This window comes from Crinia signifera, chromosome 2 (assembly GCF_055691185.1).
Source record: "Crinia signifera chromosome 2, ASM5569118v1, whole genome shotgun sequence".
Taxonomy (NCBI): domain Eukaryota; kingdom Metazoa; phylum Chordata; class Amphibia; order Anura; family Myobatrachidae; genus Crinia; species Crinia signifera.
Window position 1 is genome coordinate 378086458 of NC_139218.1, and position 13300 is coordinate 378099757.

The window sequence follows — 13300 nt, forward strand, 5'->3', positions numbered from 1 at the left end:
GCTTAGTAAATAGATCCATCTATGATAAAGTGCCACTGCTGATGCCATATTTAGCCCACCTTCCAGAAATGTAGTTTGTAGACCATCAGAGGTCTAGTACTGTCCAGCCCAGGCATGTCCAAACTGCGGCCCTCCAGCTGTTGTTAAACTACACATCCCAGCATGCCTTGCCATAGTTTTAGCATTCCCTAATAGCAAAACTGTGGCAAGGCATGATGGGACTTGTAGTTTCACAACAGCTGGAGGGCCATAGTTTGGACATCTGATAGGTTGCTACGGGCAACATCAGATCTTTCCATTTTTAGAAGCTTTATTAAATGTACCCTGCAATGTGGTGCTGAACGCCAACAAGGCCAGCTTAAGGCTCTCAGGCATTTCATACAGCAGAAATGCAGCGCAGACTCCGTCAGGCTCAGATTACAGAGATGCTTCTGTAATAGAAGATACGGTAATTCGCTCTTGAAAAGGGGCTTTTCTGGGCTGTAAATACTGGTTTTATGCCCAGGGTGCAGAGGATTAATGGGATCTATTGTTACCATACCAAAACAGCTTAAAGAAGCATCGGTATGCTCCAAATTGCACCCTATTAAATGTCGGTTTAAGACTTGGCTCAGGGACTGCCCAACCTGTGACCTTCCAGCTATTCTCACCGGTAAAGCATGCTGGGGATTGTAGTTTTACTACACCTGTATGTAGAGCCACAGTTTGCCCACAGCTGCTCTACTCTAACCAGAGATACCAAGATGCATACCGACCAGCTGTACCTTTTTGGCGGGTACAGTACCGTATTCTTGGGTCGCCAACTGCCCACATGGCCATGCCCCCTTTCCAACTTTGTACCGGTTGTTGCTCTTCAGATCTTGGAGAGTATTATCAATGAAATGGGGCGGGTACAGCTGACCAGGGCCATGGCCTGTCTAAAGCTGTCAGAGGTGGCGCCACACTGTGCTAGACGCACCACAGCAGAGAGCGACAACCCTGGCAGGGAGGAGGAACTGCAGAAGTTTTGAAAGATGCAGGGTGCTAAAATGTTATATGTTTATTCTGTGTGAAAATGACATCTTTTTTTCTATGGCATAGTATTTTTATTATATATGATAATCTCATGCACAAAAATTCCAGACATGTTTTGTATTTATTTTTATAGGGCAGACAATCATCTCCTTTTAGTAGCACATAAGAATAATTATTGTTAATCTATAGACATGGTATAGAGAAAATATATCAGATGAGAAAGAAATAGATGTGGGTTTGAGGCACTGGAAGATGGGGTGTGGCTAATGGTGGAGGGTGGTACTGGAAGATAGAGTTGGGCAGTAGAGCAGGATGGGGATAGGCAGTACTGGAATATGGGTGTGGCTAATGGTGGAGAGTGGTACTGGAAGATAGAGTTGGGTAACAGCGCAAGATGGGGATAGACAGTGGAATATGGGTTGTGGCCAGGGGTTAAAGTGAGGGCGAACGGGGTGGAACCGAGTTCCACCAACTCTAATGGTGAGGTGAAACATTTGATGGTAAGGTGGAACCTCCACATTGGCCCTGCACAGTAATTCTCACAGAAAAGCATTCTAGTTTGCAGGAGGATGCCAAAAACCTACCACTGGCCCTGTCTCTGCCTAATGGGGGGAGGGGGTGTAATTAGATGGCATAGAGAAATTAGTTCCCCCACATCTGCATGACCACTTTTTGCCCTGTTGAGGCTAATGGTGGAGGGTGGTACTGGAAGATAGGGTTGGGCAGCAGAGCAAGATGGGGATAGGAAGTGGTGGAAAACGGGAGTGGCACCTAAAGATGTTGGGTGGGTGATGGTGGTACTGGCTAGTATGGGTGGGCAGTAGTGGAAGATGGAGTGTGAATGATGGTAACGTGACACTGGCAGATAGGGTTGGTCAGCAGAGCAAGATAGGGATGGCAGTGGTGGAAAACGGGGGTAGGTGGCACCTGACTACAGTGGACAGATGATGGTGGTTGGTTGTACTGGAATATAGGGGTGGGGAGTAGTGGAAATATGGAAAGGCAGTAGTAGAAGTTGTGGGTAAGCAGCACAGGAAGAATGGGTAGGTGGTACTGGGATTAGAAAGCGATGAGGGAGCTGCCATTTTTTTCAGTGATTCGGGGTGACCATCATTCCATGTGATGTCACATGTGTGACACACAGTATCCTTGACTTTTATGCAATGATTTGGGAAGGAATAAAGGAGGCTTTATTTTTAACAAATGCCTTGTTTTCATTTTTTTTGTTTCATTGTAACCTTTCAGTATTCTAAGCATGAGCCTTGGCTTCACGGAAAACCCAACGACATGGACTTTGAGATGCTAATGGTTAACCCAATGCTGTAAAGGTCTTTTAGTAAATCTAGTCTATACAGTCAATACAAACATTTCAGTTCTGAGAATACTTTCTAGCTGGGACGCTCATCTTTCCTGTATGTCACCTACATATCTGAGTATTAGAGCAAAGGTTCATTCAGTGTTTGTGATAGCGACTGCAGTGAAAAAATGATATCCTTTTATTTTGATTTTACATCATTTTCATATCTTCTCCTTGAAACAAAGTGTTTGCAAAGTACAGTATTGACAGTATGTAAGGTTCCTGATCGTATATACAGTAAACTAGACTTTATTTTATTTTTTAACATATGTAAAGGATCAGGAATACATACCAGTTTGCATTACATTTCTGTGCATCTGCTGCTTTTCTAAAAATACAATCGTCTCTAGTGCTGTGTACACACGGGGGCGATAATCGCTGGGAATATGGTCGCAGGCGACCATATCGCCGGGTGCGCGCTCCCGTTTTCTGCCCCATTGTAATCGCTGGTCGCAGGAGCTTGCTCCTGCGACCAGCTAATTACCTCTGCGGCTCCCCCAGCAGAGGTTCCTTTTCATCAGCGACCATCTCTGGTCGCTGATGAAAAGGAGACACTGAGCAATATATTGCAAGCAATATATCCCCCCCCCCCCCGTGTGTACGCACCTTAAAACACTAGTAAATATAATTGCATGCAATTTTCTCTTAATCACTAGTAAATAAACCTGCACACAATTGCCCCTAAAACACTATACACAAATATTCATCCATTTATCTTAAAACACCAAAAAAATACAAATTTGCATACAATCGTCTGTAAAAGACTAGTTAGTCTTTTACAGATGATTGTATGCAAATTTGTATTTTCTACAAATGTAACTTGAAAGTGAACATTTTGTTTTTCTTTTTGGGTATAATCAAACAAAAATGCAACTGAGGTGCCAAGGGATACATAAGAAGCAATAAACTCTAAATAAGAAATCAGTGCCATCAGAAATGTAAACATTATTAGGATGTAACCAAGCAAGTGCTACATATAAAACCAAAAATGACACACGAGTCCTTCGTATGCAGGAATTTTCTGCAATCCTGCATTGGTTTTCAAAAACCATTGGCCTCAAAAAAAGGGTTAACAAATGTTTGAGAATGGGATTTCATTAGCAATCTTTTGACTGCTTAACAAACGTGATTAGTGAAAGGGGATAATGTTCGCACACTGATTTTTCAGACGCTACCCTGCCAAAAACCTGGCAAAGAAGGGAAGAGGACAGCGGTGTTCAGGAAGACCTCCTACAAATAAGACACACTGGAGACCTCTGCAAATTGTATTCTTGTTTCTGAGCATTAAACAAGCTACAATTGTGGTACAACCATCAAATCCCAAAAATAAAAACAAACAAATTACTAAAAGACGTTAACATCTCAATTCAAAAGATCTTTTAGCATAAAAACGCATATAAAAAAGTATATATATATATATATATATATATATTTTATCTGGCGAGACTTTGCGTTAATGACAAGACAGGTAGACGGGTGCCAACGAATCAAGGTGGCGTGCAAATTTTCGAAAAGGATGCTTTTAAATGTAACAATAAACTAAATATGCAGTATGACATGATCTGGATAACTACTAGTGTGCAACAATGGAAATGCAGTTCCAGTAAACAAGAGAAGTGACAAGAATCTGTCAGACACTTGGGAAACTCAGCAATTTAGCAGCAGTTCAGATGAGGGTTGCAGCAAGGAACGCACTGGGCAATGAGCGAGTATGGTTAGCAAACAAAAGAGCAATATTGGCGTTAAAGAACAATCAAGTGTATTTAAACGCCAGTCATTTGCACATAAATTAGGGCAAGGTAATGAGCAATCTGGGGAGAGTGGCATGAGGAGAAACACAATCCAACCTTGGTTGCTGATCCGCTCATCAAGGAATAACTGCACATTTCAATGTAGGCGGCTGCCAGTAGGCTAAATTAACGAAAAGGATTGTGCCTTGCACACAAGTGAAAGGATTGTTATTTCCCCAAGTCATACAGTGCTGCATTATCATGACATAATGCTAAATCAAGGAGACACAGAAAACATGCCCTGTTGCCAAACGGCTGGTAGATTTCATAGTACAATCACATGCCAATACTGCTGCCAGCTTCGCAGAGGGCATAGGTTCACCCCATAGTAAGTTTATCACCCCCCCCCCCCCCCCCCAAAAAAAAAAAAAACAAGCCGTAAAAAAAAATAGATTGCTAGCTCCATGCCCCAGTGTTTAGAATGGTGCATTGCTCCAATACAGAAGCAATCAAATAAAGTGGTTGCAATTGTGTCATTGATACATATGCTGGAGCCATGCAGTGTACAGTAACTGAGCCCCCTACATACCCCAGCCCCCCTCCTCTTTGACTCAAGTAGGAAAAATACAGCTGGGAAACACAAGTCAATGCACAGTAAGAAGGCAATTAAAAGGTATGAGATTCATTTAAGCCATTTAATGCCTGATTGGTCCTTACAGCAACATGATATATTAATCACTGTGCAATTATATCTTTAACTCTGCAATATTACACCAGTAAGTTGGGGTTAAAGGTGGGTACAGAGCAGCAGAGGGACCCTTAGGGAACCTATGGGGCCACTCAGCTGTTGTAGGACTACAAGTGCCAGCATGCCCTGACAGCAGGGGGCATGCTGAGACTTGTACTTTGTGTCTGAGTGCTGGGGGCTCACCTTCCTCAGCACTTTATGGCAGTTGCTGCAGATCAAGTAGTCGGTGCTGTGTCCCAGGTTGTCGGTGCTGTTCATGTTGTCAGCTCCCTGCCCCAGTTCCCCGGTGCTCCAGCTCAGGCTGATCGGGAGCTGTGCACTGTCTGCGGGCCGACCGGAGAGCGCACAGACCGGGCAGGGGAGGAGGGGGGGAAGCTGAGTGACAGAGGACGAGGTGGGAGGACCAGCACGCCGGCTCTCCGGCAACCTGACTCCCCGGACACGCCCACACAGCGCTGCTATTTGTATGAAACAGGACTACCACGCCCACTTCCCGCCCTTACCACGCCTGCTCGCCGCATAGCCCCGCCTTTAAATGGGATGGCCACGCCTATGTCTATGTTCGCTATGACAGATATACGCCTCTCGGCTTCACGTTTCTTGGGGCCAATGGCATACGAGCCGCTATTCGCGTCACGCCCCCCGGTAACTGCGCGCGGTGGCCAATCGCAGGCCAGAGAAATAGAAAGGCACCTCAGCCAATAGGGAAAGATCAAAAACAGGCTTAGCCACGCCCTCTAGAGCTTAGAGAGGTTCATTGCTGGACAAAGGGAAAAAAAGTGAAGAAAAACAACAAGGCAATGTACACATAACTGCAGGGGCAATAATAGGGGAGCTGTGCATAACTGCAGCGGCAGTAATAAGGTAGCTCTGCATAACTGCAGGGGCAATAACAGGGGAGCTGTGCAAAACTGCAGAGGCAATAATGAGGGAGCTGTGCATAACTACAAGGGCAATAATAGGGGAGCTGTGCAAAACTGCACGGGCAATAACGGCAGCTGTGCATAACTGCAGGGGCAATAACGGGAGCTGTGCATAACTGCAGCTGCAATAATGGGAGCTGTGCACAACTGCAGGGTTAATAACAGGCAAGCTCTGCATAACTGCAGGGGCAATAACAGGGGAGCTGTGCAAAACTGCAGGGGCAATAACGGCAGCTGTGCATAACTGCAGGGGCAATAACGGCAGCTGTGCATAGCTGCAGGGGCAATAACGGGAGCTGAGCATAACTGCAGGGGCAAAAATGAGGGCACTGTGCATAACTACAAGGGCAATAATAGGGGAGCTGTGCATAACTGCAGGGTCAATAATAGGGGAGCTGTGCAAAAGTGCAGGGCAAGAATAAGGTAGCTCTGCATAACTGCAGGGGCAATAACAGGGGAGCTGTGCAAAAGTGCAGGGGCAATAACGGCAGCTGTGCATAACTGCAGAGGCAATAACGGGAGTTGTGCATAACTACAAGGGCAATAATAGCGGAGCTGTGCAAAACTGCACGGGCAATAACAGGGCAGCTGTGCATAACTGCAGTGTCAATAATAAGGGAGCTGTGCAAAACTGCAGGGGCAAGAACAGGGCAGCTGTGCATAACTGCAAAGGCAATAATGGAAGCTGTGCATAACTGCGGGGCAATAATAAGGGAGCTGTGCATAACTGCAGAGGCAATAATGAGGGAGCTGTGCATAACTACAAGGGCAATAATAGGGGAGCTGTGCAAAACTGCAGGGGCAATAATAGGGGAGTTGTGTATAACTGCAGGGCCAATAACAGGGTAGCCGTGCATACCAGCAGGGACAATAACATGGCAGCTGTGCATAACTGCAGGGCCAACCTGCATACCAGCAGGGACAATAACATGGCAGCTGTGCATAACTGCAGGGGCAATAACGGCAGCTGTGCATAGCTGCAGGGGCAATAACGGGAGCTGAGCATAACTGCAGGGGCAAAAATGAGGGCACTGTGCATAACTACAAGGGCAATAATAGGGGAGCTGTGCATAACTGCAGGGTCAATAATAGGGGAGCTGTGCAAAAGTGCAGGGCAAGAATAAGGTAGCTCTGCATAACTGCAGGGGCAATAACAGGGGAGCTGTGCAAAAGTGCAGGGGCAATAACGGCAGCTGTGCATAACTGCAGAGGCAATAACGGGAGTTGTGCATAACTATAAGGGCAATAATAGCGGAGCTGTGCAAAACTGCACGGGCAATAACAGGGCAGCTGTGCATAACTGCAGTGTCAATAATAAGGGAGCTGTGCAAAACTGCAGGGGCAAGAACAGGGCAGCTGTGCATAACTGCAAAGGCAATAATGGAAGCTGTGCATAACTGCAGGGGCAATAATAAGGGAGCTGTGCATAACTGCAGAGGCAATAATGAGGGAGCTGTGCATAACTACAAGGGCAATAATAGGGGAGCTGTGCAAAACTGCAGGGGCAATAATAGGGGAGTTGTGTATAACTGCAGGGCCAATAACAGGGTAGCCGTGCATACCAGCAGGGACAATAACATGGCAGCTGTGCATAACTGCAGGGCCAATAACAACAGAGGAGCTGTGCATAACTGCAGAGGTAATAACAATAGGGGAGCTGTGCATAACTGCAGGGGCAATAACAGGGCAGCTTTGGATAACTGCAGGGCCAACAACAGGGGAGTTGTGCATACCTGTCGGTTCAATAACAGGGGAGCTGTGCATAACTGCAGGGGCAATAATGGGAGCTGTGCATAACTGCAGGGGCAATAATAGGCAAGCTTTGCATACCTGCAAGGGCAATAACAGGGAGCCATGCATGACTGCAAGGTAAATGACAGGGGAGCTGTGCATAACTGCAGGGGCATTAAGGGGAGCTGTGCATAACTGCAGGGGCAATAACAGGGCAGCTGTGGATAACTGCAGGGCCAATAACAGGGGAGTTGTGCATACCTGCCGGGTCAATAACAGGGGAGCTGTGCATAACTGCAGGGCCAATAACAAGGGGAGCTGTGCATAACTGCAGGGGCAATAATAGGCAAGCTTTGCATACCTGCAAGGGCAATAACAGGGAGCCATGCATGACTGCAAGGTAAATGACAGGGGAGGTGTGCATAACTGCAGGGGCATTAAGGGGAGCTGTGCATAACTACAGGAGCAATAATGGGAGCTGTGCACAACTGCAGGGTTAATAACAGGCAAGCTGTGCATACCTGCAGGGGCAATAACAGGGAGCCATGCATGACTGCAGCTGCAGGGCCAATAAAAGGGGATCTTTGCATAACATAGTGTTAGTTCTAGCACCCGCTATCTTTGAAAAAACCCATGCAGTTCCTGTTCCCTGCCTGGGGTGTCAGTGTCTGCTGTTGTGTTTCTAGAACAGGTCTGGTTTGCATATCAGTGCTGATATACAGACCACACTGTACTAGAAGCACTACAGCAGACAGTGACACCCCAACAAGTTACCAGGAACGGCATGGGTTTTCAAAGATAGCGAGTGCTAGAATGAACACTATAACAGCAGAGGTAGTAATAGGGCAGCTGTGCCAGTGGCGTAAGTTCGTCCCAGTTGCCCGGAGGCAAGATAAATATTGGTGCCCCCCAACACACACACCATCTTATATAAATATATGTATGCATGTGTGTATGTTCTGGATATTATGTTTAGAATAAAGAGAGTGGGACATCTATGGTCCTGCTAGGAGGAGGAGTCAGCCACAGAAGCGATATCAACGGCTTTCAATAAACTGATTTAAACTCACATGGGAAGAGAGGTGCCCCCTTGGGAGCAGGAGCCCGGCGGCAGATGACTCCATTGCCTCCCAGAGTTCTGCCTCTGAGCTGTGCGTAACTGCAGGGCCAAAAATGGGAGTTGTGCATATCTGCAAGGCCAATAAAAGAGAAGCTGTGCATAACAGGTGAGCTGAATAACTGCATAAGCATTAATAAGGGAACTGTATAACTGCAGAAGCAATAACAAGGGAGCTGTATAACTGCAGGGGACAATAACATGGGAGCTGTGCATAACTGCAGGGGCAATAAAAGGGCAACTGTGCATACATAGCTGCAGGAGCAACAACAAGGGAGCTGTGCATCATTGCAGGCGCAATAACAGGAGATGTGCATTACTGCAGGGGGCAACAAAAGGGCAGCTGTGCATAACTACAGTAGCAATAATAGGGCAGCTGTGTATAACTGCAGGGGCTATAACAGGGGAGCTGTGTATAACTGCAGGGGCAATAATAGGGTAGCTGTGTATAACTGGAGGGGGCAATAACAGAGGAGCTGTGTATAATTGCAGGGGCAATAACGGGAGCTGTGCATCACTGCAGGGGCAATAAAAGGGCAGCTGTGCATAACTGCAGTAGCAATAACAGGGGAGCTGTGTATAACAGCAGGACCAATAACAGGGGAGCTGTATAACTGAAGGGGCAATAACGGGAGTTGTACATAATTGCAAGGGCAATAACAAGGGAGCTATATAACGGCAAGAGCAATAACATGGTGCTGTACATAACTGCAGGGCAAATAACGGAAAAGCTATGCACAACTGCAGGGCCAATAAAGTAGGAGTGTATAACTGCATGGGCAAAAACAGGGGAGCTGTATAAATGCAGGGGCAATAACGGAAGCTGTATAACTGCAGGAGTAATTAAAAGGGAGCTGTGAAACGGCAGGGGCAATAACACGGGAGCTGTACATAACTGCAGAGGCAATAGCAGGGGAGCTGTGTAACTGCAGGGACAATAACAAGGGAGCTGTGCATAACTGCAGGGGCAATAACGGGGGATCTGTATAACTGCATGGGGCAATAACAGGGGAGCTGTATAACTTTTCCCTTGAAGAAGGCCGACACCAGGCCGAAACGCGTTGGGGGAAGAACAGCAAACCACCCCTAACCCAATCAACCTTTGAACTGAACGGAAGAAGCAGGGAAACTATTGACGCAAGAAAAACCCAAGCGGGACACGGAGCGGTGACGACATCTAAGAGACCACAGCGTCGAAGCCTAACAGCCAGCACGCGCAGACGGAAGCAAGGGAAACACGCCGGGACCGGGAGTAGGTGAGTTGGTAGGGCCGTAGGCAGGACACCGGGGCGGGAAGGAGCGATCAAAAGCTCCACCTGCCCACGGCCCCCGTCAGACGCTCCACGCCCCCCCACCCTCAGCGTCGGACAGCAAAGGAATACGGTGCACAACCGGACACCTGCGCTGTCGGCTGAACGGGTTAAGGACACAAGGAGCGCCCAGACCTACCTGCATAGACCCCCATCCCAGCGGCGTATACCATCACTCCCCACAGAGACGGAGAACGGTCCCCTCACCCTCTACAGATTCCAGCAACCGCCGGCATCTGTTTAACAACAGTGCAGCATCTGGGACACGGCACAGCGGGACGCCGCTGCCGTACAACTTCCACCAACCAGAACTGCGTCTTCCCTGGACCCATTCCTATCGGACAGTCACCCAACCCCAGGCCCCCACACAACCCCCCTACCCATAGTAGTCCAGGCTCAAAGAAGCCAGGCTGACCCCATTTCTAGTTTAATTTAGCAGTACCCGCATTTCTATCTCAGCACTGCAATGATTATGTAATACCTGTGAATGTATTTATTCTTGCACAATTTATGTATGTTCTTTTTGCACTTTGAAGTAAAACGCCTTTACGCAAGTAAAACGTCATAACAATAACACTTGCCTATTCAGTCATTTGTCAAGTCATAAACCTCGCCAACACAGTCCAACACAAAAAGGGGCGGAGCACTGCACTTAACCCCAAACACACCTGTTCAACCCCAAACCGGACCGGTCACCCGGCTAGTGAAGCAGCGCAGGGACCACAAGAAACAGTATAACTGCAGGAGCAATAACAATGGAGCTGCAGAACATAATAAAGGGGGTGGATAAGTAACAAGGAGGAGCTGTGTGTATTGTTTATGGAAATGTAAGCAGCTCAGCCCCTCCCACAAATGGGTGCAGCATGTCAACCATTCTGTACTTTGGGGCAGCACTGCTTGCACAGTGCAACATCTGCATATTATACACAGAACTCTACGGAAATCTCTGAACTAGGCAGGGGGTGGAGGCACTAACTATTGTGTCAGCCTATTGGAGATTAATCCAATTAAAAACGTTTCTATTGCTCTCGATCTACCACCTTGTAGATTATACTCTCCTATGTAAATGCACCATTGTCCATAATTTTATCCTTTTTATTATTGATATTTGTTATGGGTATTTTTACAATGTTTTTATAATGTTAAATTTAAAATTCATTAAGTTTATTCTGGTTGTTCCTTAAATCCATAAGCAATTGTAAGTATTCTGTGTCTGCATTACCCTTTGAATACTAGGGTGTGATCTGTTTACTACCCCACAATGTAGGAGGTGATTCAGACACGCTTGTTGCGGGCCGAATTCGGTCCCCCGGCCAATGGTGCGGGTTTGCGCATGTGCAAACCCGCTGAGCGAACGCTTTGGTTGAGTTTCACACTCGCCGGGCCTTTTCCTCCAGTATGGGAGGGCAGGGAGCGGGAGCAGCGGAACAGCCAGCATTTTATAGGAGTGATCATAGGAGCGCTGGGCGTACCCCTGTGAATGCAGGTGTGTCGATGCATGCTTGGGATGGGTGGCTGACATCACGTGACATCAGGGCCCACCCCGAATTTTGGCCATCTCCGACCAAGATAAAAGTCAGTTTAGAAAATCATTCAGTGGTGAGCGATCATCACCTTACCCTTCGCAATTATGTCGCCGGTGTTGTCTGCAGTCCCGTCCCGGCTCTCCTGGCTCCTGCTGCTAATGAAAAGTGACACTCACAAAATGGCTGCCCCCATGCAGCAGACCGCTTTTAAGGATGCTAGAGGATGCTGTATGGGGGCAGCCATTTTGTGTGTGTCACTTTTCATTCGCAGCAGGACTCGGAGCCAGGAGAGCCGGGACGGGAACACAGACAGATGCGGCAGTTCCTGGTAGGCGGCAGTGGCAGGTCCCGGCATGCAGCAGCGGGTAATAATAGCCCTGCAGACCCACCAGCGCCCACACTTTCTCAGCGCCTCCCCCCCACCGCGGGGTCTGCAGGGCTATTGTTACGCCACTGATGCTATTCACAGGCTGGACTGGAAATCGCAGGGGTTGAAAACATTAGAGCTGTCCACAGGTGCGTATCAGGAGTGCGCGCCTGATTGCAGATGCCATGAGGACCCCCTCCTCTCTAGCGGGGATCACAAGTGAGTAGACTCTGGAGCCCATGGCACATGCGCAATTCTCCAGGAGAAGGACACATAGGCCGCTTACCCAAATTCATAATTGAAGAGTGGAGTGGCACAGAATGATGAAGCAAAGGCCATCTCGTTGGGGGTTATTCAGACCTGAGTGCATAGCCGCGAAATCGCAACAGCCAAAGTTCAGGTAGACGTCACCCCATCATCAGAGTGAAATCCCATCTTGCGATATAATGATCGCTGTGTGAATAGATTTGTACGGCTACAAATCTTTTTGTGTTTTTGTCTTTTTTCTTGTTGAATATGTTTAAAACCATTCGTAAGCCGAATGATTTTTCCTCCGTCCCTAAAGAAAAGTAAGCCAGGACTTACCTCTCATTCTTTCTTCTCCAAATACAGGGCGGGCACCGACGTCATGAGACCTGAATGGCAAAAAGCAAACACCATCATTGGAAAGGCACTTAAGCGGGAACGCAATAATTTCCTTTTGCAGAAACTAGATAATATAACGATAGAGGCAGCGCCTACATTGCCATAGGCTATCAAACAAACATGTTTGGTCTAGTGAAAAACAAATATAATAACTTTTGGTTTATTGAAATAATACAGTCTTCAGTTGTCTTTTAAATCCTAAAAGTCACGAGTATTGCTAAACTTTGGGCAGATGCGTTGCTGAAAATAAAATCAGAAACCACAAACCTAAAAATAGGAGTAAGGTTATACAAGAGCCAGTAGTGACACTCACAATTCTATATTTAAGAGTTTCAGGAACTCATTAGAACTCAGCAAGTTTCAGATACTGTTATAGAGAAGATACACCACATGGCCATAATGATGTGGACAGCCCTTGTAATTAGGCCCTTTTTGCCCAAACCCCGGCCGGTGTATGCCCAGCGATCCGGTGATGTCAGCTGCCCGCCCCAAATTTTATCGTTTCCGACTGTTATAAGAGGGATTTGGGGAATGAAGATTTTTACACGTCTGTAATATTTCCGAACCGGCAAGTTCATGGAACTGTACAGCTGGGTTCTTGATTGCAACAATCACTAACAAATTCCTCAGATCACTGTGCAAAGAGCCACACATTGGCTGCAGTTGTGTAAAGCACATAGACATCTGGAGCAGTGACATCGGTACTCTGATGATTAGATGAATTTGGGATTGGCAGATTCCAGTAGAACGATTCTACCAAATGTGTAGTGCCAACCGTAAAGTTTTTTTTACACCTGGTGAAGGGAAATTGTAAAGAGTGTACAGAATATTT

The 13300-nt window shown here is 47.0% G+C and overlaps 1 protein-coding gene across 3 annotated transcripts in view; it reads right to left on the bottom strand.

The window, feature by feature from the left end:
- The window catches only part of SESN3 (sestrin 3), a 66308-nt gene extending 53881 nt beyond the window's left edge, over positions 1-12427 (bottom strand). For 2 of the 3 annotated variants that reach the window (XM_083170107.1, XM_083170106.1), the window contains exon 1: positions 5033-5248. In XM_083170107.1, coding sequence (XP_083026233.1) covers positions 5033-5107 — 75 coding nt within the window. In that variant the 5' untranslated portion in view covers positions 5108-5248. Of the gene's footprint in view, positions 1-5032; positions 5249-12408 lie in introns of those variants that run through there. The other variant, XM_083170108.1, reaches the window with a different exon arrangement.
- Between the last annotated feature and the right edge of the window lie 873 nt (positions 12428-13300).